Genomic DNA, 21,084 nt, shown 5'->3' on the forward strand with positions numbered 1-21,084 from the left:
AAACAAATCTAAATGCCTAAGCACAATTTTGCAACATTGACATATGTTAGTAAAATCATACATATCATCACAACTACTTTGTACATCCAGGTGAATTATACCTTGTTTTTTCAGGACAAATTGGGTTTTCATTTGGTGGTAAATGGCAATGCATATCTCCTGATTTTTTTGTATTATCAAAGGAAAACTGGCCCAAAATATAAAAAAAAAATACTATATTCTGTGCAGAATAGTGGTCTCTATGACTTGTGCAGGGATCTGTAGTTCTGGATGGGAACATTCAGTCCTGGGTCTGGGTTTTGCTAGACACCTGCAACCTGGCTGAGTACACAGGTGTGCAGTCTCATTATATACTCAGGTCTGAGGATAGCTCAGGGCTCCCAGTTTGGAGACGGCTCCCAGTGTGGAAGACGAAAGGTCTCATTGAGGGGTCAGAGGGCCCAGCCAGAAGCCAAGAGACAAAAGGGTCTCAGTTCCAGGAGTCGGGTCAGCTCCTGTCGGGGTGTCAGGAGAACCCCAATCCATAGGGCACAACACAGTCTGACAGGCTAGTAAGAGGTACAGTGTGGTATTACAAATGAAGCCGAGTGAGCTGATTAGACTGCTGAAGCTGGAGAAGATTTTTCTGTGTGGGAAACCTTATATTGGACGTCGTTTTGATTTCTGCTGTTTTAATAAAAGTGAGCTACCTGGCCCTTAAATATAGTTCCTGTTTGCTTTGGACTGTATCAACGCATCTACCATGAGAGCTAACTACCCCATATCACAATATATAATTTTTGTTAAAAAAAAAATCAAAGAGATCATCCTCTACAGCAAACCAAATACATTATGGTAGCTGGGACCACCAGTAGCACTTTTTGCCCTAAGCTCAGAACACCAGTCAAAGCCAGGGATTCTATTCCCATGATCCATAGGCATGAAGAGGTACAGGCATCCAAAGCAATAAATGTAGTGGATAAAGGAAACGCCGCTCTTCTGACCAGCCACCATGACATGTGAGTGAGGATTGGCTTCAGCCTACATGTCTCTGCCAAGTAACCATGCCCCCTGACGTGTTTCAATCTGCTCACCGGGGCTTTGTAAGCCCCAGTGATGCAAGCTGAAATTTAACATTTCGTCTACCAACGTAGACTTATAAACATCCTGGTAGTAAAGGTGTTAAAAATAGCTCATGGCTGCAGCTTGGTACTGGGCTTTTTTTCCAGCAAACTATGGGCTGGGCTGTAAGCCACAGATCACTTTTGCAGTAGAGTAAATGTGTCACCTCCCCCATCACCCACCGTGGTTCCTGGGCTCTCCTGTTCCTTTGGGGGGCTTTAAGTTAATTTGTTTCAAGGTTTTAGTTTTTTTTTTTGTAACATATTGTAAACAGTTGTGTAGATATTGTACAACATTGAAATTCCAACTACTACTATTCTCTAGGGCCTCTGCTTTCAAATAATATTTAATTTTTTTTTTGGGGGGGGGGTTTAAACTAACTTTCTTTAAAAAAAATGCAGATTTTAACATTTTAAAACAAATTGTCCCAATAGAAGAGTGGTTAAGCACATTTAGTTTTTATGTGCTGTTCATATAATAAAAGCACATGCTGCACAGCCTAACACAAACAATATAACTGGCAGGCTACAAACATAAATGTGTTACGAGTTTAGTCATTGATTTCCTTTAAAGGCTGAGATGTCCAGCCTGTATCTAACTGAGGTGTAAACTGCAATTTTATATTTACCACCAAAGATTCTGTTCAATCAGCACCTACCTCATCTTCCCTGCCTATTACATAAAATCAAAGACAAGATAAAATTAAAGCCTATCTAAAGGGTCAGTCATGTGAAATCATGTACACACAAGTACATGTACACATTTTCAGAGAGATCATATACAGTAGGTATTTAAAAAAACTGAATAACTAATTTTGTTTTCTAAAGATTGTACCAGTAAGGCCTTGTTCAGACTAGCGGTTGGAGGGTAGAAAAAAAATGTGCAGTCGAGATGCATTTTTGCTGCCCACCAGCCGCCCCTCCATCTAAAGCAGCAGACCGGGATGTTTTCATACTGCGGACACGATGCTTCGTGCTCGAGGCGGTGTTGGCCTGCCATGGATCGTTCTTGTCGCCTGCTGAATGCTACACATACAAATCAATGGGGAATCCTGTTCTCTTTGTATTGCTTCCTTTGTGTGAAATCCCTGGTGTTCCAGCCAGTCCCTCTGCGTTCCTATCAAAAACTGACCACACTAGGCATGAAAGCAAAGTTTAGTCAGTCCTCTAGCTATGCTGGGAACTCAGCCTGCTCTCCTCCAATGATCACACTTCTGCTCACCCCCTCCCCTTCCCGTACAGCCTTTCACTGTGCTGCTGTTTCTCCTCCTCCAGCTCTTATGCAGCTGAGAACAGAGGAAATGTGATCACTTATAAAAAAAGGGAAATAAGTGTTTATAATGGTGGGGTTTTTTATATCTATAAACACGTGTTTTGCCTTTCACTTCTATTTTAAACTGAATGGGCTGTTTTACAAGGTGAGGGTTTACATACTGTATACTTTAAGGCCCTATGCATGAAACCTTTAATAACTTTGTACTGAGAAAATATGAAAGCTGACACGGCAAAGCTATCATGCCATTCCACTGTTTTAATTATGTTCAAGATAAATATTAGGAGCTACAGCTGTCAAACATGGCAGGATCTATGGCCACATCCAACGCACATCGAGACAAGGCAGAGGTTGCCATCTCCATGTTAGTTGGATGTAGACCATAGACGCAACCAGGTTTGACAGCTGTAGAGCGGGTCTGATGGACACTGGTACCAGGGCTTGTTCACCATCTTCTTGCCTTCCATCTCTTCGCTTCTGGCTTTCTGTACCAGTTCAAACATTCATACATGCAGGATACAGGCAACCTCTATTGTAAGTGGATAATATTTGTTTATGGAATAAATGATATAGTATTTTTTTTTCATTACATCTCTGCACCCTTGTTGTTTTTAGAGATCAGTCAAGAGGACCAGTAGGGAACTTTTGCTTTTTAAAGACTTTCAACTCCTCACTTCTTGGATATTATTTGCATTTTCATTTATTTATGCCTTTTTTTGCTAGTAATACATGTGTGGTTTGTGGCTGTACATAACAAACATATACACGGATTGTCATAAACTGATCTCCAGTTGGTTACTATTGATTAATACACCCAATTTCTCTTTGCACGGTCTTGACCTTCTAAAATTATAAAAAAGACCACTGCTTAGAAGATCGTCAATCACTGTTTTGACCCCTACAAAAGACTTTTATAGGTAAGACAGAGTTCCAATTAATTTCAATCATTTACTACACTGGCTGTGTTTCTAATGTACATAGAGATATAAAAAGTAAGTCTCACTTTACATTAACCTTTTTATCTAAGAAAAAGAAAAACAAAGTTGCACTTACCTCATCTACTACATTTGCAAAGTATTGTAAGGTTGATATTACTTCTTCATCTCCTTTTCCCAGAGCAAAATTCTAGAAATAAATGATAGAAACAAAAATTAGATTACAATGAACAGCTGGTGCAAACGATAAAAAATAAACAGCATATGTTCGACATAACCAAAACATAAGGCCCTAGAATAGTAAAGATGTTGTGCATACAGTGATACAAATATAAAAATGGACTCATCACTAAAAATCAAATTTCACTTAACTCAATGGGGCACAAGTCAGCATGACCAAATCCATTATTATTCAAAGTGTAACTAAACCCAGGACCCTGCATTCACTATATCTGGTCACCCACAGTACATCGAACATGGAAATGCAATTATTTTAATAAATATAAACTGCTAAATACCTTCTCATAAGCAGTATATAGCAGACTTGTGACTTCTATCAATGTCCAGCTGAGCACTGTTTAATCTTGTAGGAGGAGCTTTCATTCTCCTCTGACTGTCCTATGAGGCTCCATGACCCCTGACCCTCTGTCTGGTCGCCGCTGATTGGCCTGATGCTGATCACATGCACACTCCCAAAAGAAAAAAAAACTCTCTAGCAATACACACTAAACTGGGCATGTGCAGAGTGACTGCTAGAGTTCTGTACTATCAGCAGATGGACTGGGGAGAGTAGAAGAAGGGGAGGAGCAGAGAAGACAGAATCAAACAGCCTTTTTACACAATGCAGAGGATTAACCCCTTAGGTTCCACAGTGAGTATAACAAGTATGCTTTACTGCATATGCAGACTGATTTCACTGTTGTGGGTATAGTAACACTTTAAAGCTTAATTCTAGGCAGATATAAACAACACAAATGAACTGATTCATCATTAAATGTATTCTTTTAAGACAAGCAAGGTAAAATACCTGAATATGACCTAGCATTAGCCTCAAATTCCCTTTACAGCAGGACTGGAGTGCGACAGGAAGAAGAAACACAAGGAACCAATCAGCTTATGCGCTCACAGTACTCTTACTGCCCAAAATCAATATAGCGTCCTCCCTCGCTGGTGCCTGAAATGCTGCAGAATCTCTCTCACTAGCAGAAGAGCAATACTGTAGAAATGGGGGAGTGTATGGGTGTTTTTGTATAGTCTCAGTAATTCTGTTGCTGGGGAGTTGTCACCAGCAACAGGATCGCCATTGTGAAATAGGCCTAACTGTCAGGGCAGGAACGCTGGAATGGGCAGGCAGGCCTATGGTACGGTCACGCTGCGACTGACGACAGCCACTACCCACAGACCAGGGCCCCTGATGGTGGGGATGGACTTGACGCAGCCTGAGACCAGGTCGCGGCCCCCGAGTGACCCCAGCTGCGATAACGACTGCCGCCAATGGCGTACAGCTGGTGGGAGCTAGATGGGAACACAAGTAGAGTAGTCAGACAAGCCGGGTCAATAACAACAGAGCAGACAGTACTAGATAGTAGGCAAAGAATACTCAGGTCACGGGCCGGGTTCAGCAACGGGAGGTCAGGTAAAGGGTTAACGCAGAGAGTAGTCTTGTCCAAGCCGAGTCGGTTACCAGGAGAGCAATGAGAACAACACAAGCGCTTGCAACAGGGCAACATACAGGACACAAGTGCAGAGCACACTTGCAGACAGGAGGTTTAAATGTGCTCAACCACACCCTTCTGAGGAGGAGCCGCAGAAGCCTGAAGGCATAAAGGTTCCCACCATGCTTTGCAGAAAACCAAGATGGATGCCAGCTCATGGAGATGCACAAGCTGAGAAGAAAGGTAGGACCTTGACACTAACTCAGCAAATGAGACCACATACTATATTTACCTGCCCAGTAAAGAATCCTCCTGTGCAAGGACAGTATACAGACCCAATTACAAATAAATGTTTTTTTAATCACATGATTAAAAAAAATGAAAAAGCTAATGTGTTTTCTAGAACTACAGCAAAATTCCAAAAAAAGACTTAATCGGCTACCTTGAAATAACATCACAGTGATTCACTGTTTTACCATTTACTTTTGAACTTAAAAAGGCCAATAAAAATAGGACCACTGACTAAAAGCTTTTGGTCATAATGTAATTTTTGGCATTGTGCGCTTTTCACTATTTAGGCTTCAATGAACATTATTTTATATTAATGACTTTGTACAATCACATTATCCTACTTTTGTTCCATTATCAAATACACAAAGCTTTATTATAACCACTCATCTGGAAAATATTTGTACCTGTTTTTCATATGCGAGAAGTTGGCTGGACAGTTGCTGGGTTGCTAGACACATTTCATTCTTCAAAAAGAACACAAATATCTAAGTCAGCAAATACCTGTACAGTTTCAACACACAAGGAAAAAACTCACTGAAAAGAAAAATGTCATTGCATAAATATTTCTCATGTTCTTCTTTGACCTCTGATTCCTTTGCCGTCAGACATACACAAAAGTGAAAAAGTATTTGCCCCTTTCTAGATTTTTTTTTTTTCGCATATTCAGATCATCAAACACATTTTATTATGACTCAAAGATAACCCAAGTAAATACAAAATGCAGTTGTTAAGATTGCGGCATGTTGTGTGGCTTTTTGAGATATTTTAAGGTACTTCACTTTGTCAGACAGCTTCTATTTAAGTAGTTTCTTGATTCAACAGGTCTGACAGTAATCAGGCTGGATTTGGCAAGTGAAATTTAACTCAGCTTTCCAGAAAATGTGACTATTCAGCGTTTATTCATGATTTAGCAAGGGGAGGGGGATTACTTTTTCACCAAAGGCCAGGACAGCTTTTTTCCCTTAACAAATTAAATTCTCATTTAAAAACTGCATTTTGTATTTACTTGGGTTATTTTTGTGTAATATTAAAATTTGTTTGATGATCTGAATCATTTAAGTGTGACATATAAGCAAAATATAAATTAATCAGGAAGGGGGCAAATACTTTTTCACAGCACTATATAAACACTATATATACAGTCTGAAAGAGGACAAAGTTCCAAGAGCAGAAAATATAAATGTGATCAGGAAAAAATTGCCCTATCTTGTCAAGATGAAATAACACTGCTCTGAGCTTCACCATGTCAACTGCAGCTGAGACGATGGTATTTGTCCTTGGCTGAAAGGTGCACTGTGGATGTCTGACATCATTAGAGATGTGTATGTGTGTGTGTGTTTAAGTCAAACCCTTTCTCATATTCCTGTATACTCAAAAAACGTCCAAAAAGCGCTGGTTTGCAGGCTTAATCAGTGTTAGAGCGTTTTTACAGCAAAAAAAACTCCACTAAAAAACCAACTGGTTCTGGAGGTTTTTTCCAGCCAAAAAACGCTGATTACAGCCTATGTGCGCATGGACAAAAAATCCAAAAAGCCAAAAACTGCAGCTGTAAAAATACCCAGTGTACATGAAGACAAAGTCTTCAAAATTTTATCCAAAATAAAACACTGATGCTTTCAATACTTAGCCTTTTATTCATTTAAGTAAAACCCTTACCCAAAAGGAAAAAAAAACTTTTGTTGTAACTGCTTAAAAATGTGTTAGCTGGCATTCTGCTTTAATCTGCTAGCCACTTATGTAAAGTCCATCTAAATCTACTAGTGCATCCAATGCTACCTTCTCCACAGGTTGACAATGTTACTGTGCAAAAAGATGTCTCCAATTCTCCTCCATAGAATGGAGACACCCTAAGACAGGTAGTGTGTTACTGGCAGGATAACTAGGTGAAAATAAAGTAAAAAAAATAAAAATAATTAATGCAGACACCACATTTAAGGATTGGTAAATTGCACAATATTACATTTTTGTTTTTGGATATACTTTAAGATAAAAGGGTTAAAGGAGAAGTATAGCCAAACCCTTTTTGGCTTTACCTTTTCCATGGATCAGAGGAGTGCCGATTGTTCTGTGACCCTTTTTCAGCCAACAGCGAGCTGAAGCCCGCTATCAGCAGCATCGCAGAGCCCATTCAGGCTCTGAAAAGATTTCAACTATATGGTCGGGATCCACCCAGAAGCCTGGACCAGCATCTGGCTCAGGCTCTCAGCAATCTGCAGAGCCTGAGCCAGCCCCTCCCACCCCTACCACAGCCCAGCGCTCCAGTGAACGCTAAAGGGGCAGAGCAGAGAGCCAGTGACTGACAGTCATGGCTCTCTGCTCAGTGTACAGAGGGAGAACTGAGCGATCACCGACTTTGATTGCTCAGTTCTCAGTGCAGAGCCAGTGGGGGACAGATGCTGCATTGGATCGATGCTGCATCCACCTAGGTGCGTATAATGTGGTTTGTTTTTTTTTTCAAAACCCCACACTTCTCTTTTAAGGTCAAGGTAAGATTTAGGGCCAGTTCACACCATAGAAATGCAGTCCAGCTACGTTCCAGATGCGTTTGTGTATGCGCATTTTGGGCACATTCAGGTGCATTTTTGATGCATTGTGGTGCGTTTTTTTTATGCGTTCCGGTTAATTTTTTTCCCTTTTTTTTTACTTCACTTTATATAGGGACATGTGCATTCCAGTGTGTTTTTGGTGTGTTTTGGTCTGTTCCGGTGTGTTTTTGATGCATTTTACCACGTTCCAGTAGAGTTCTGTGTAGGAAAAATGCAGCCTGCTCTACTTTTTTCTCTGCAACCGGCATGCACTGGAACTGCAAGCACTGATGTGAACTATGACATTGACAACCAAATAAGCTACTTTCTGTGCATTCTGGATGCAGAAAAATGCACACTGAAACATATGTAGTGTGAACTGCCCTTAAGAAAGGTGTTAGGAAATATTTAAAATGTCACTAAACTATCAATAAATGGTGCATTACATGCTGTTCATATTCATTCACTATGAGATTCATTTTCTGTATTCTGCAAAAAGCGCTCTCTCTATACCTTCTGTTCCCAACTTAGCTAGGGATTTTACAGCTGTACAGGCAACTCTGCACATGCTCGGTTTTCAGTGAGTTTCTATGCCAAGTATTTCCTTCCCATCACATCTGAGCATCCCATGTGACTATACTCACACGTGTGCCTATACACATAAATGACAGCCCACTCCCTCCCACCATCTCCATGCCCACTAACCAGCTAAACACAATGGGGGCAGGATATTGCATGTAGAATAATGGAGAAATCACCTCCCTCTTATTAAAAGACACAGGCTGGAAGGACTGTAACACAGACTGTAACTATCAGAAATATGTCCATACCATATTATTTCCACAAAATAAAAAATATTTAATTTCAAATATATATTTGTATGGTAATAATTAGTAACTTAACACCGTTTATTGATACTAATTATTTATTTTTTACTCTGTATCCCGCAGGCCGTTTTTGTTCTGTTTTTTGAACATGTAACCAACAGCAGAGGGCTAGAAGCTCCTCCTGCTTATATTTACCTGAAGACCAGCTGGCAAAGATCTGGGCCATGTGACAACTTAGAAAAAAGGTACTTAGACTTTTTTTTTATTAAAATAATTACAGAGCCATCATCTATATACAGTGGGGATCGAAAGTTTGGGCACCCCAGCTAAAAATTTGTATTAATGTGCATAAAGATGCCAAGGAAAAATGGAAAAATCTCCAAAAGGCATCAAATTACAGATTAGACATTCTTATATGTCAACAAAAGTTAGATTTTATTTCCATCATTTACACTTTCAAAATAACAGAAAACAAAAAAATGGCGTCTGCAAAAGTTTGGGCACCCTGCAGAATTTATAGCATGCACTGCCCCCTTTGGCAAGTATCACAGCTTGTAAACGCTTCTTGTAGCCAGCCAAGAGTCTTTCAATTCTTGTTTGAGGTATCTTTGCCCATTCTTCCTTACAAAAGTCTTCCAGTTCATTGAGATTTCTGGGCTGTCTGTCACGCACTGCTCTTTTAAGGTCTATCCATAGATTTTTAATTATGTTGAGGTCAGGAGATTGTGAAGGTCATGGCAAAACCTTCAGTTTACGCCTCTTGATGTAATCCCCCGTGGATTTCGAGGTATGTTTAGGATCATTATCCATTTGTAGAAGTCATCCTCTCTTTAACTTCAGCTTTTTCACAGATGGCATCAAGTTACCATCCAAAATTTGCTGAAATTTTATTGAATCCATTTTTCCTTCTACTCGTGAGATGTTCCCTGTGCCACTGGCTGCAACACAACCCCAAAGCATGATTGATCCAACCCCATGCTTAACAGTTGGACAGAGGTTCTTTTCATTAAATTCTGTGCCCCTTCTTCTCCAAACATACCTTTGCTCATTCCAGCCAAAAAGTTCAATTTTAACCTCATCAGTCAACAGAACTTGTTTCCAAAATGCATCAGGCTTGTCTATATGTTCATTTGCAAAGTTCAAACGATGATTTTTGTGGTGAGGACGTAGAAGAGGTTTTCTTCTGATGACTCTTCCATGAAGACCATATTTGTACAAGTATCTCTTTATAGTGGAATAGTGTACCACAACTCCAGTGTCTGCCAGATCTTTCTGGAGGGACATGCAGTCAAACGTGGGTTTTGAATTGTTTTTCTCACAATCCTGCGAGCTGTTCTGTCTGATATTTTTCTTGGTCTTCCAGATCTTGTTTTAACTTCCACTGTTCCTGATGACTGCCATTTCTTAATTACATTCCGAACAGAGGATATTGACATCTGAAAACGCTTTGCTATCTTCTTATAGCCTTCTCCGGCTTTGTGAGCGTCAACTATTTTCAGTTTCAGTTTTCTAGACAACTGCTTAGAAGAACCCATGGTGCTGATTGTTGGGGCAAGGTCAGATGAGTCTGGGCATTTAAAACCTTTGAGCTTGACATCACCTGGTCTGCCCAGACGATGATTGAGAACAATCCATGACACTGGCAGGTCTCAGCTTTGCAAAGGGGGCAGTGCATGCTATAAATTCTGCAGGGTGCCCAAACTTTTGCAGATGCCATTTTTTTGTTTTCTGTTATTTTGAAAGTGTAAATGATGGAAATAAAATCTAACTTTTGTTGACATATATGCTGTTACACAGTTAATATTTATGTTAATGTTCATGAGAATTCATATAGTTTATTTTTTGTACCATTTCCTATGGACATTTCTATAGTTAGTTATGCTGCCATCCAGTGGCCTTATTTGGTAATGCATTTGTTTTATATTACCTCCCTGAGATCTATGACACAGTTCCTTTGTATATGAAGCTCCTCCCTTCTTCTTGAGTACAGCACTTCCTGTGTCATGGAGGCAGCTAACAGTCCACATGTAACAGGGACACATGTATTCTGCATAGTACGCTACAGAAAGTATCTATCATCTTTTGACCGCATAATACTGGAAACCATTCATTCTGCTGTACCCTGTTGTCACATGTACAGAATAAAGCAACTTCTGGATGAACACAGTATTGGTGAGTTCAAGCTATCTAATAAGGATTGCCCACAGTGATTATATCTGCTTATACAGGCTAGGCATAGAGGTCTCACAAGGGATAAATTGCTATCACAACAATCTGAGTCAGAATATATTATAAGAATGTCTAATCTGTAATTTGATGCCTTTTGGAGATTTTTCCATCTTTCCTTGGCTTCTTTATGCACATTAATACAAATTTTTAGCTGGGGTGCCCAAACTTTCGATCCCCACTGTACAGAAAGAGAAGGGCAATGTAAATTAAACAGTGTGTGTTTAGTATCACTTTAAGGTTTAAGACAGATAAGTTTAAGGTTCACTTTTTAAAGTTTTGAAAACCCCACAGTGAACACTACCACCACTGGGTTCTATATCTGGAAAGTAATATTTTTTTTCACATGCATGTAACAGTTTAGACCATTTGATATTCTGTGATCAGAGGGTTTTCTGCTTAGCCGAGTTATTTTTCTGAAAACTAAATTGGAAGTATGTTATGTGGATATTTTAGCTTGTGCTTAGCAGAGATTATATGGTATAAACATCTTATATTTGAATTACACAAACTGTATTTGGTCTATTTTCTAGCTTCTAGGAGATTACTGTTCAACATACCGCAATAATGAAACATTTCCACTAGTGATTTGCCTGATCTGGTCATGACTGTCAACAGTTTAGAATTACTCATCTACAGTTGCAAGAAAAAGTATGTGAACCCCTTGGGATTACGTGGAGTTTTGCATGAATTGGGCATAAAATGTGCTCTGAATGTCATCTAAGTCACAACAATAGAAGAACACAGTCTGCTGAACATAATACTACACAAACATTAGATGTTGCCATGGTTTAATAGCACATAACATGTAAACATTCACAGTGCAGGGAGGAAAACGTATGTGAGGCCCTAGCTTAATGACTTCTCCCAGAACTAATTGGAGCCAGGAGTGAGCCAACCTTGACTCCAGTCAGTGTGATGATATTGGATGTGTTGCTGACAGCTGTTCTGCCCTTAAAAAACACACACCTGTTTTGGGTTTACTAGTTTCAAGAAGCACTGTCTGATGTGAACCATGCCTCGCAGAAAAGAGCTCTCAGAAGACCTACGATCAAGAATTGTTGACTTGCATGAAGCTGGAAAGGGTTACAAAAGTATCTCCAAAAGCCTTGATGTTCATGTGTCCACGGTAAGACAGACTGTCTACAAATGGAGAAAGTTTAGCACTGTTGCTACTCTCCCTAGGTGTGGTCGTCCTGTAAAAATGACTGCAAGAGCACAGCGCAGAATGCTGCATGAGGTAAAGAAGAATCCCAGAGTGTCAGCTAAAGACCTACAGAAATCTCTGGCACATGCTAACATTTTTGTTGACACATCTACAATAAGAAAAACATTAAACAAGAATGGAGTACATGGAAGGACACCACGGAGGAAGCCATTGCTGTCCAAAAAGAATATTGCAGCACGTTTGAAGTTTGCAAAAGAGCACCTGGATGTTCCACAGCACTACTGGCAAAATATACTGTGGACAGATGAAACCAAGATTGAGTTGTTTGGGAAGAACACACAACACTATGTGTGGAGAAAAAAAGGCACAGCACACCAACATCAAAACCTCATTCCCACTGTAAAACATGGCGGAGGGTGCATCATGGTTTGGAGCTGCTTTGCTGCCTCAGGGCCTGGACGGATTGTTGTCATTGATGGGAAAATGAATTCCAGAGTTTATCAAGACATTTTGCAGGAAAACGTACGACCATCTGTCCGCCAACTGAAGCTCCTCAGTGGATGGGTGATGCAACAGGACAATGACCCAAAGCATACAAGTAATTCAACAAAACAATGGCTGCAACAGCACAGAATACGCCTTCTGGAGTGGCCCAGTCAGAGTCCTGACCTCAACCCGATTGAAATGCTGTGGCATGACCTTAAGAGAGCGATTCACACCAGACATCCCAAGAATATTGCTACACTGAAACAGTTTTATGAAGAGGAGTGGTCCAAAATTACTCCAGATCGTTGTGCAGGTCTGATCTGCAACTACAGGAAACGTTTGGTTGAGGTTATTGCTGCCAAAGGAGGGTCAACCAGTTATTAAGTCCAAAGGTTCACAAACCTTTTCCTCCCTGCACTGTGAATGTTTACATGTTATGTGCAATTAAACCATGGCAACATCTAATGTTTGTGTAGTATTATGTTCAGCAGACTGTGTTCTTCTATTGTTGTGACTTAGATGACGTTCAGAGCACATTTTATGCCCAATTCATGCAAAACTCCACGTAATCCTAAGGGGTTCACATACTTTTTCTTGCAACTGTAATTTATATCTCATCCAAATACTTTCAAATTATTATTTTCAAATGCATATCCCTCAATCTAAACTATACTCTCCTGGCACCCAAGCACACTGGCTAGTCTCTCTATAGCTAAAAGACTGAAATCAACATATAAGTATACCACCCCCATTAGCAGTAAGTATTGGAATGGTGCTTTGAGATGGGGGGGGGTCACAAAAATGAAATCTACCTTTATAAAAAACACCAGCAATTTTCTGGCAAGCACTAAAAACTCAAATGTCCTTTTGATCAGTTATTTTGAGATGTCACCAGCTATGAGCCAGCAAGAACCAGGTTGAAAAAACAAGCACTTCTGGCTGTTAGAAGCATTTTATTGTTGCCTTAAACTTTAATTTTCATTTGAATACCACAGCATACAATAAATTTATCAAATTACAGGTTTGGGGATTTTACGGTCACCTGTAGATCATTCAGTAGCCAGAGAATACAATATACAGTAGCTTATATAGTTTAGCTACTAATGAGAAAGCAAACGTGTTCTGCAAATTGGCTTACCTGTGCCCCATAGACTCGTTGCATTGTTTGAAGCAGCTGGTTTGTATAGTCTGTTAGTGTTCCAGCATCTTCCTCAAATACGCTCAGTAGGGATCTGGTCTACAGTAGAAAACCACAAAACAATGATGACTATAAAATTCACTCAAACTCCAGGAATGATCTTTTTTTTGCATACTGCAATGGTCTTGCTTTACACAAAGTTAGTAAACATATCTTAGGCATGATGGACCACTGGGAAATTTGAAAAGAGCTGTAGTAGTTGGCTCTACTATAGTGATAGGCACAACCTTCCAGGCACTGCTTGGGTTCTGTGAGAGCAGCTTTAGCAACCAAAAGGTTGAGCACCCCTGGGCTACACTATGCTATTGTGTTTCTTCTATACATTATCATACTATCTACTATATATACTCCTTTTCACTGTATAATAGTATATGTCTTCAATAAAGGTAGTATATTTTACTGAAATTGATTTATTGCAGCAATACATTGGCTTATTGATTTATTTATGCAACTCTGCCTGCCTGTGTTGTCCTCAGGGTGACATTCCAGATGGAAGCATGCATTTACCTACATTTGAGTATTAATAATCTGCAATTAGACACTTGCGTCATACATCTGTGTACTTCAGAGATTTTCAGTATGCAGTTTCCATGAGGATATATTGATTGTACAGGGGCTGCATTGCATCATTGTGTTTATACACATTATTATATTATGTATTTTCATGGTTTAAGTATACTTGCCCTTAAAGAGGGTAATATATTTCACTGTCGTTGAAACCTATGACACATGTACAGGCTGATAGTGCTATCAAAATAAAATCCCAAAGGGATCTCTCTCCCCACTTTTTTGTGGTTGCATATTTTGAGTTTTATGTTTTATTATAGGTGAAAGTGAAAAAGTGGACTTTACGATCGCTTTAAGAATTGCAGCAGTCGATTTCAGATAACACCTGATAGAAAAAACCACACCCAAAAGATTTAAAGAGCCTTGTCCCCCTGCATCGTAGGTTAAAGTGGTTGTAAAGGTTCAGATTTTTGTTTTTAAATACCAAAAACATATTATACTTACCTGTTCCATGCAATGGTTTTGCACAAAGCAGACCCGATCCTCCTTTTCCCAGGTTCCCTGCCGCCACTCCAGGCCCCTCCTCCCTGCTGAGTACTCCCAGAGCAAGTTTCTTGTTCTGAAGACAATTGTGCGTGCTCGCTCCCAAGCCACCTCTGTGTGTCTATGAGACTATACGGAATGCATGAAGGTAAAAAACCCTTCAGCCTTTAGTTCTACTTTAAGGATAGAAGGACACAATGTCCTGGTTGAGAAGGAACAGAGAAACCACCTTAAGTGTCTGAGGTCATAGAACCAGCATGTCACAATGGAGCACCAGGAAAAATTCCTTACAAGAAAAAGCAGTCAATTCCAAAAGTCTCTGAGCCAAAGCAATGGCAACCAGAATCTTCCAAGTGAGAAGGACTAAAGAAATATCATGGACGATTTCAAATGAAGATTGACAGAAAGTATCAAGTTGAGGTCACCAAGGAATGTAAAACAACCGGCCTCTGAAAAAGAACAGCCAAGACCGAAATCTGACCCTTAGTTGTACTCAAAGGCCAGTACCAGATCAAATCGACCCTAAGGAAAAACTAGGATGCTGCCCATGACATACTTGCGAGGCTGAAATGTACTAGCCTCACACTAAGCAAACAAAGATTTATAAGTTATGCGGTAAATCTTCCTTGAATTTGCCTTCCTAGCCTTCAGCAGGTTAACAATGACTGAATCAGAGACTCCTCTGTCTCTCAGGACCTTGACTTTTCATGCCGTTAAAGCCAATGACTGAATAGAAGGAAAATTGGACAGGATAGGAGGTCGAGTCAATCCAGAAGGGGCCAAAGGTTGTCTGTCGGCATGTTCACAATGTTGGAGTACCACATTCTCCTGGGTAAGGCCAAGACGATTAGAATCACCAGAATACCTTCCATTCAAACCATGCAAAGTAGACGAGATAGAAGGTGTAATGGCAGGAAGACATAAATTAGGGAGAACTGGTCCCACGGTGTGTTTCGCCGCAGATGTACAAGTATCCCTGGTCCTGGAGAACCTATCCATTATTGAACTGAACCTGGATGCCAGACTAACCACATCTGGCATTTCCCACCATTGGCAGACTTCCTCGAACACTTCTGGGTGAAGAGTTCACACTGCCAGAGACAGCTGTTGACGGCTGAAAAAATTCACCTGCCAATTTTCCACTCCTAGAATATGGATGGTGGAAAGTGTGGGGATATGAAAATTCGCCCAAGACAGGATGAAATCAACTTTCTCCTGAGCAGCCCAACTTCACATGCACAGGATTTCATGGCTGAAGTGAAGGTCAGCAGAGTTGCCCTGCAATAAGAATTTAGAACATTTGCCCCTTTTTATTAACTGGAAATCAGAATATGTGGCACTATGCCCTTTAAGAATCTTTTTCTTACCTTTTAATGATGTTAAAGTAGTAGCGCACAAGCTCAAGCTGGCAATCAGGAATAGCTTTGCACAGGAAAATGAAACCTGAACACCGCGGTATGAATTCCGGGCAGTGCACTAGCCGAAGGTTGCAGTAAGTGATCACTTAATATCCACCGCCATATTCGGACTTGATCTTTATTTAAACAATTATCTGATATATCTACTACCTTGGACTTTTTACAGCTCCAAGATACAGGCAGTCCCCGGGTTACGTACAAGATAGGGACTGTAGGTTTGTTCATAAGTCGAATTTGTTCATAAGTTGAATCAGGCACTTTTATAAGCACTAACTACTAACCAAACGACAGGATATTAGATTACGTTTTTGTAATAAGGTTACAGAAAGCAGTAAAACCTCAAGAGGCTCTAAACTGGTGTTTTGCATAAGAACTGCAGCTTGGACACATGTTTGCCTTAACATATTTAACTTTTATGTTTTACATTTTACATGCTCCATTATTCTACTCTTATCTTTTAAAATTGTTGAAATTGTTGACGGAGCATAACCATATGCTTTGCAAATGGATGATGATTTTTCACCACTCTCTGATCTCTTTATTATTTCTACTTTATCTTCCAAGGAGATTGTTTTTCTTTTCTTTGCTGTGCCAGCACTTGCATCAGCTTTTTGCTTTGGAGGCATTATTGCAGGGTAAAAATACACTGTACTGTAATGTACTGTATGAGAGAACTCTGCTCTCCTTTACACAGCACACGCTGCCCCCTCCCCCCTGCACAGACGGAGGATCACTTCAGTGAGCAGCCTGACAGCCTCTCCTTTCCTCTCCCCGGAGGTGCAGACAGACAGTCTTAAATCACTTTGGAGATAGTGGGCAGACACTGCTAGCCCCACAAGTAACGAGCAATGGATGTCTCTGTCTCTTATGTCTCTCTGATGTCTCTTATCAGCTAGTCTCTTATCAGCTTGCTGCACAAGAATGCTGACAGCTTGACTTCCGGTCCCGAGGGAAGTGTACGTAAGTATGAGTATTACGTAAGCCGAATGTACTTAACTCGGGGACTGCCTGTACTCACCTTTTCTCTTTGGGAGATTACTCCACAATATTGAGCAGATGCTGTACCCTTTTCACCATTGCTTTACTAGCATTAATCTTTTACTACAGCTGACTCTGAAGTATTGATCAATTTATATGCACAGCTGCTCCATTTTTGAAGCGATCAAGATCGGTGTAAACCTACATGGTGAGATATCTGTGAGCAATTCATGTTCAAGCCTTTTGATTTACACATTATTGTGGATATCATTTACATGACTAACATTCATGTTTTCCTGTGTGTGAAACTATAATATTTGGAATTAACTGATTCAATAATTTTACTGATTACTGTTGATTTTGTAGGACTGGTTGGATTACCAATCTTGCTGTTTCACCATCGATGTTATTTCGATTATTGGTGGATGCCTTAAGTGGTGAGACAACCTCAATAACACTTTTCTAGTCATCACCGGATATTTATATGGAACTACATGCATGAAGATATATCATCTTGATCTGATCTTATGGGAACTTTTTGATCAAGTTTATGCAGCAATTTATGTGCTAGTATTTTCACAGTCTATAATCACTGGATTACCCTCACAGAGCTTTACGCTATCTGGTTTCCCTAGCCAATTTGGTGCTATTACAATATATAGGCTGAATGTTTTTAACTACACTGTCTTTTAATGTTGTTTGGCTGTACTGTATGTTCCCTTTGTGAAGAGCTGATTCTTCATATGGTCCTTGGGATCACACAATAAAATGATTTTTTGCATTCCAATTGATGCATTACTTGCACTGTCTGGGATTTTATAATACCAACTTTTTGCTGTTTGTTCTTAACAACTGCTTTTTTTTCTTGGATATGAAAATTCACCCAAGACAGGATGAAATCAACTTTCTTCTGAGCAGCCCAACTTCACATGCACAGGATTTCATGGCTGAAGTGAAGGTCAGCAGAGTTGCCCTGCAATAAGAATTTAGAACATTTGCCCCTTTTAAGGGGAATGTTTGTTTGGCCCTGGTTTAGCTGATTACACACAGAAAGTGACAGTGGTTTAAGAGTAGCCTGTAAAGTATCAAAGCCTACAGTACAGAAACTTGCTGCTTCATCCACTTCCAATAAGCATACCTTTCACCAGTCTCAGGCCTCAGGCTTCAAGCCCCAGACCCAATTCTGCAAGAAGCCATGAACTCTGATGCCCTCCATGACTGGGGACAAGTACATGGGAGTATACAGAGGACTCAGGCAGACTTGCACAAGACTCGGACAATCCCTCAATTTGCTTTTGCGTGAAAGTTCTGTGAAAGATGGTATCCTCTTTAAAGGTAGTGCCCTTTTCCCAATTTCATTCCAGGCTCCCCCAAAAGAATGTCTTAGTGGGACAGGAGATCACAGTCATTGGATTTCTCAGTGTTGTTACTCCCCAGCACATGGCTCGCTCTATACAGTTGTATCTCCTCACGAATGCTGGAGGGTCCTTACAACAGATGCCATCCTGGTTGGTTGAGGTGGAGTTCTGGACAATCTTTCCATCCTGGAATTGAGGGTTATTCATCTTGCCTTACTGCATTGGTAGGTGCAGCTGGAGGGCCTCCCTGTAAGGGTTCAGTCAGACAATGCCACTGCTGTAGCATACATAAATCATCAAGGAGGCATACAGACAAGACCCCTAAACAACAGAGTTTTTGAGTGAAGTCCACTGAGAAGCTGAAATCTTCCAGGGCTCTATGTCTTTTGGAATCTCCACTAGTAGAATCCCTCTCTCTTGTCATGTGATGGGCCCAGAACTTAAGGTTTTGGTACATGCCTAGAGCCACAATTGCTGGTTGTAAAGTAGCCCAAAACAGAGCAGATGATGCTTTAAATAAGGCCTCAGGGCGTTTGTCCAAAGTGTCCCTAAATACTGGGACCTCATTCATTGGACCCTTATTAAAATAAAAAAAATCAGATCCACCAAAGGTAAACTTAATTTCTTAGTGAACTTACTTTGCGTAGGGTAGTGCTGAGCGAACCTTTTTTTGTGGAGCAAACACCCTGTCACAGTGAGCCTAGTCTACATACAAAATTTAAGTGAGAATGCACAGAAAAGAATGGATTGAGGTGGATGCTATGATCAAAAACTATAAACTTTCAGAGAAGAGGACTTGGGAAATGGTAGTTTTCATCTAGTGTGGACCACTTTCATGAGAAAAGCCACAAAGCCCCTTTGGGTCTGAGAAAAACCCTGACCCTGGGGTCCTTCGTTAAAGGATTCCTCAGATGAGTAGTCTTCTGCATCCCTTTCTAATACATACTGCTCTTCCTCCTCTACCTCATCCTCCCCTGGTTCCTCTTCTGTCATAAGGGTGGGGAAGGAGAGGAGGAACGGTTCTGTTTGCAACCAAAGCTGTTGTGTAGACATGGTCTTCTGAGAAGTGTAAAAAGGACCCTTGCTACAGGTTAATGGTCAGAGGAAATATGGTGGCCCTAATGTGGACTGGGTTGGAGAAGCATCTCTATTTGTTGATATTTTTCAACAATTTCCCTCAAGTAATCACTTTTTCAGCCTCTTGGAATATTGTCTGAGTTTTGTCTCATAATGGACAGATTGCACCGATGGGGGCCAGACACCTGACAAGGCAGCATGCGCATTCCTCTGTATGCCTCGGACTGTCTGGGTGGGCTCTCTGATTATTCAGCTCAAAACAACCTGATGCTGAGGACTCGGTGTATTCTGTTTATTAAGGTGGGGTGCATTTACTGTGTCCTTGTCCCATTGTTATTGAGTTGCGTTACCTATTGTTTCTGTCTGTAGGCTAGTCCCTGGAGGTGCCTACATAATGGGATTAGACTGGTGTCAACTTCACCTCATTATCTAATCAGTGTGGGATGTTTATCCTAATGTATAATATTTGTTTTATTGTTCATGCAGGGACTGCCCCTATTTCTGAAGTGTATAAAAACACATCTTTCTGTTCAATAAATTAGATCCAGTTTTTGCACCTAAGCTAGGTTCGCCTAGTCTGGAGTATGATGCCCAGCTATAATACCTTGGTCCTGTGTCACAGTGGCGAGGAAGCAGTTCTCTGATGAAATCACCCAATCGGGGTGACAGGCGGTCCGTCACATTGGTCTTCTAATCACAGATGTAACTGTTGAGAATCTAGCTATTTTAATGCAGAGACTGAACAGCCATGACCAAGACACTAGAAAAAAAAACTTGCCTAGATGGGAGGGGTTATGCCTAGGAGGGAACTACCAGTCTTTTTTGCCAGTGTGCAATCACCTAAAGGTGGAAGCATAATCCTATCGTAATGGATATGAAGACACCCTGTGCCCTGGGAAGTATTATAAAGAAAAAAATATTTTACTAAACTTAAGTTTTAAATATTCTCCTCCATTGAGGGAAACCTTGCGACAGACCCAAACAAGACAGGGGCTTTTGGAGGGAACTATGGGCTAGCCTTCTACACACTGATTATGGCCCATGGAGGAGACTGGGGCAGGGGAACTATTTTTGGGATACTTTTACCATCACGGCCCGGTTAGCTCAGTAGGTAGAACATGAGATTACAGAGATCTTTGACACTGTGGACCTGCTTGAAAGTCATCTCGCTCGCATATGGTCGAGAAGCTGCCTTTGGCAATTCAGGGCATGAGTACAGTGGAGGATGACCAGTGCCAACATGTAAAGGTCATCTGTGGACATTGAGTTTAAAGAGTTGTCTGTGAGAGGGGGACCAAGCTGGAGATGAAGAGGATACAAGACACTCCTAAATTGCTTTTTCTGCAACAGAGAGCTTATTGGAATTATTTTATTTATTTATTTCAGGTACTTATATAGCGCTGTTCATTTACGCAGCGCTTTACACATATATATTGAACATTCACATCAGTCCCTAACCCTCAAGGGGTGTACAATCTAAGGTCCCTAACTTACATTCATACATACATATATTAGGGCC

At 40.5% G+C, this 21,084-nt stretch overlaps 1 protein-coding gene across 2 annotated transcripts in view; it reads right to left on the minus strand.

The window, feature by feature from the left end:
- The window catches only part of APPL2 (adaptor protein, phosphotyrosine interacting with PH domain and leucine zipper 2), a 100,530-nt gene that overhangs the window by 63,382 nt on the left and 16,064 nt on the right, over positions 1 to 21,084 (minus strand). For both annotated transcript variants that reach the window (XM_089651848.1, XM_089651846.1), the window contains exons 2-4: positions 13,625 to 13,723; positions 5,659 to 5,718; positions 3,427 to 3,498 (exon numbers count right to left, since the gene is read on the minus strand). In XM_089651848.1, coding sequence (XP_089507974.1) covers positions 3,427 to 3,498; positions 5,659 to 5,718; positions 13,625 to 13,723 — 231 coding nt within the window. The remainder of the gene's footprint in view (positions 1 to 3,426; positions 3,499 to 5,658; positions 5,719 to 13,624; positions 13,724 to 21,084) is intronic.

Source organism: Staurois parvus, unplaced genomic scaffold (assembly GCF_062004578.1).
Source record: "Staurois parvus isolate SC_StPar_1 unplaced genomic scaffold, SC_StPar_1.0 ptg000025l, whole genome shotgun sequence".
NCBI lineage: Eukaryota > Metazoa > Chordata > Amphibia > Anura > Ranidae > Staurois > Staurois parvus.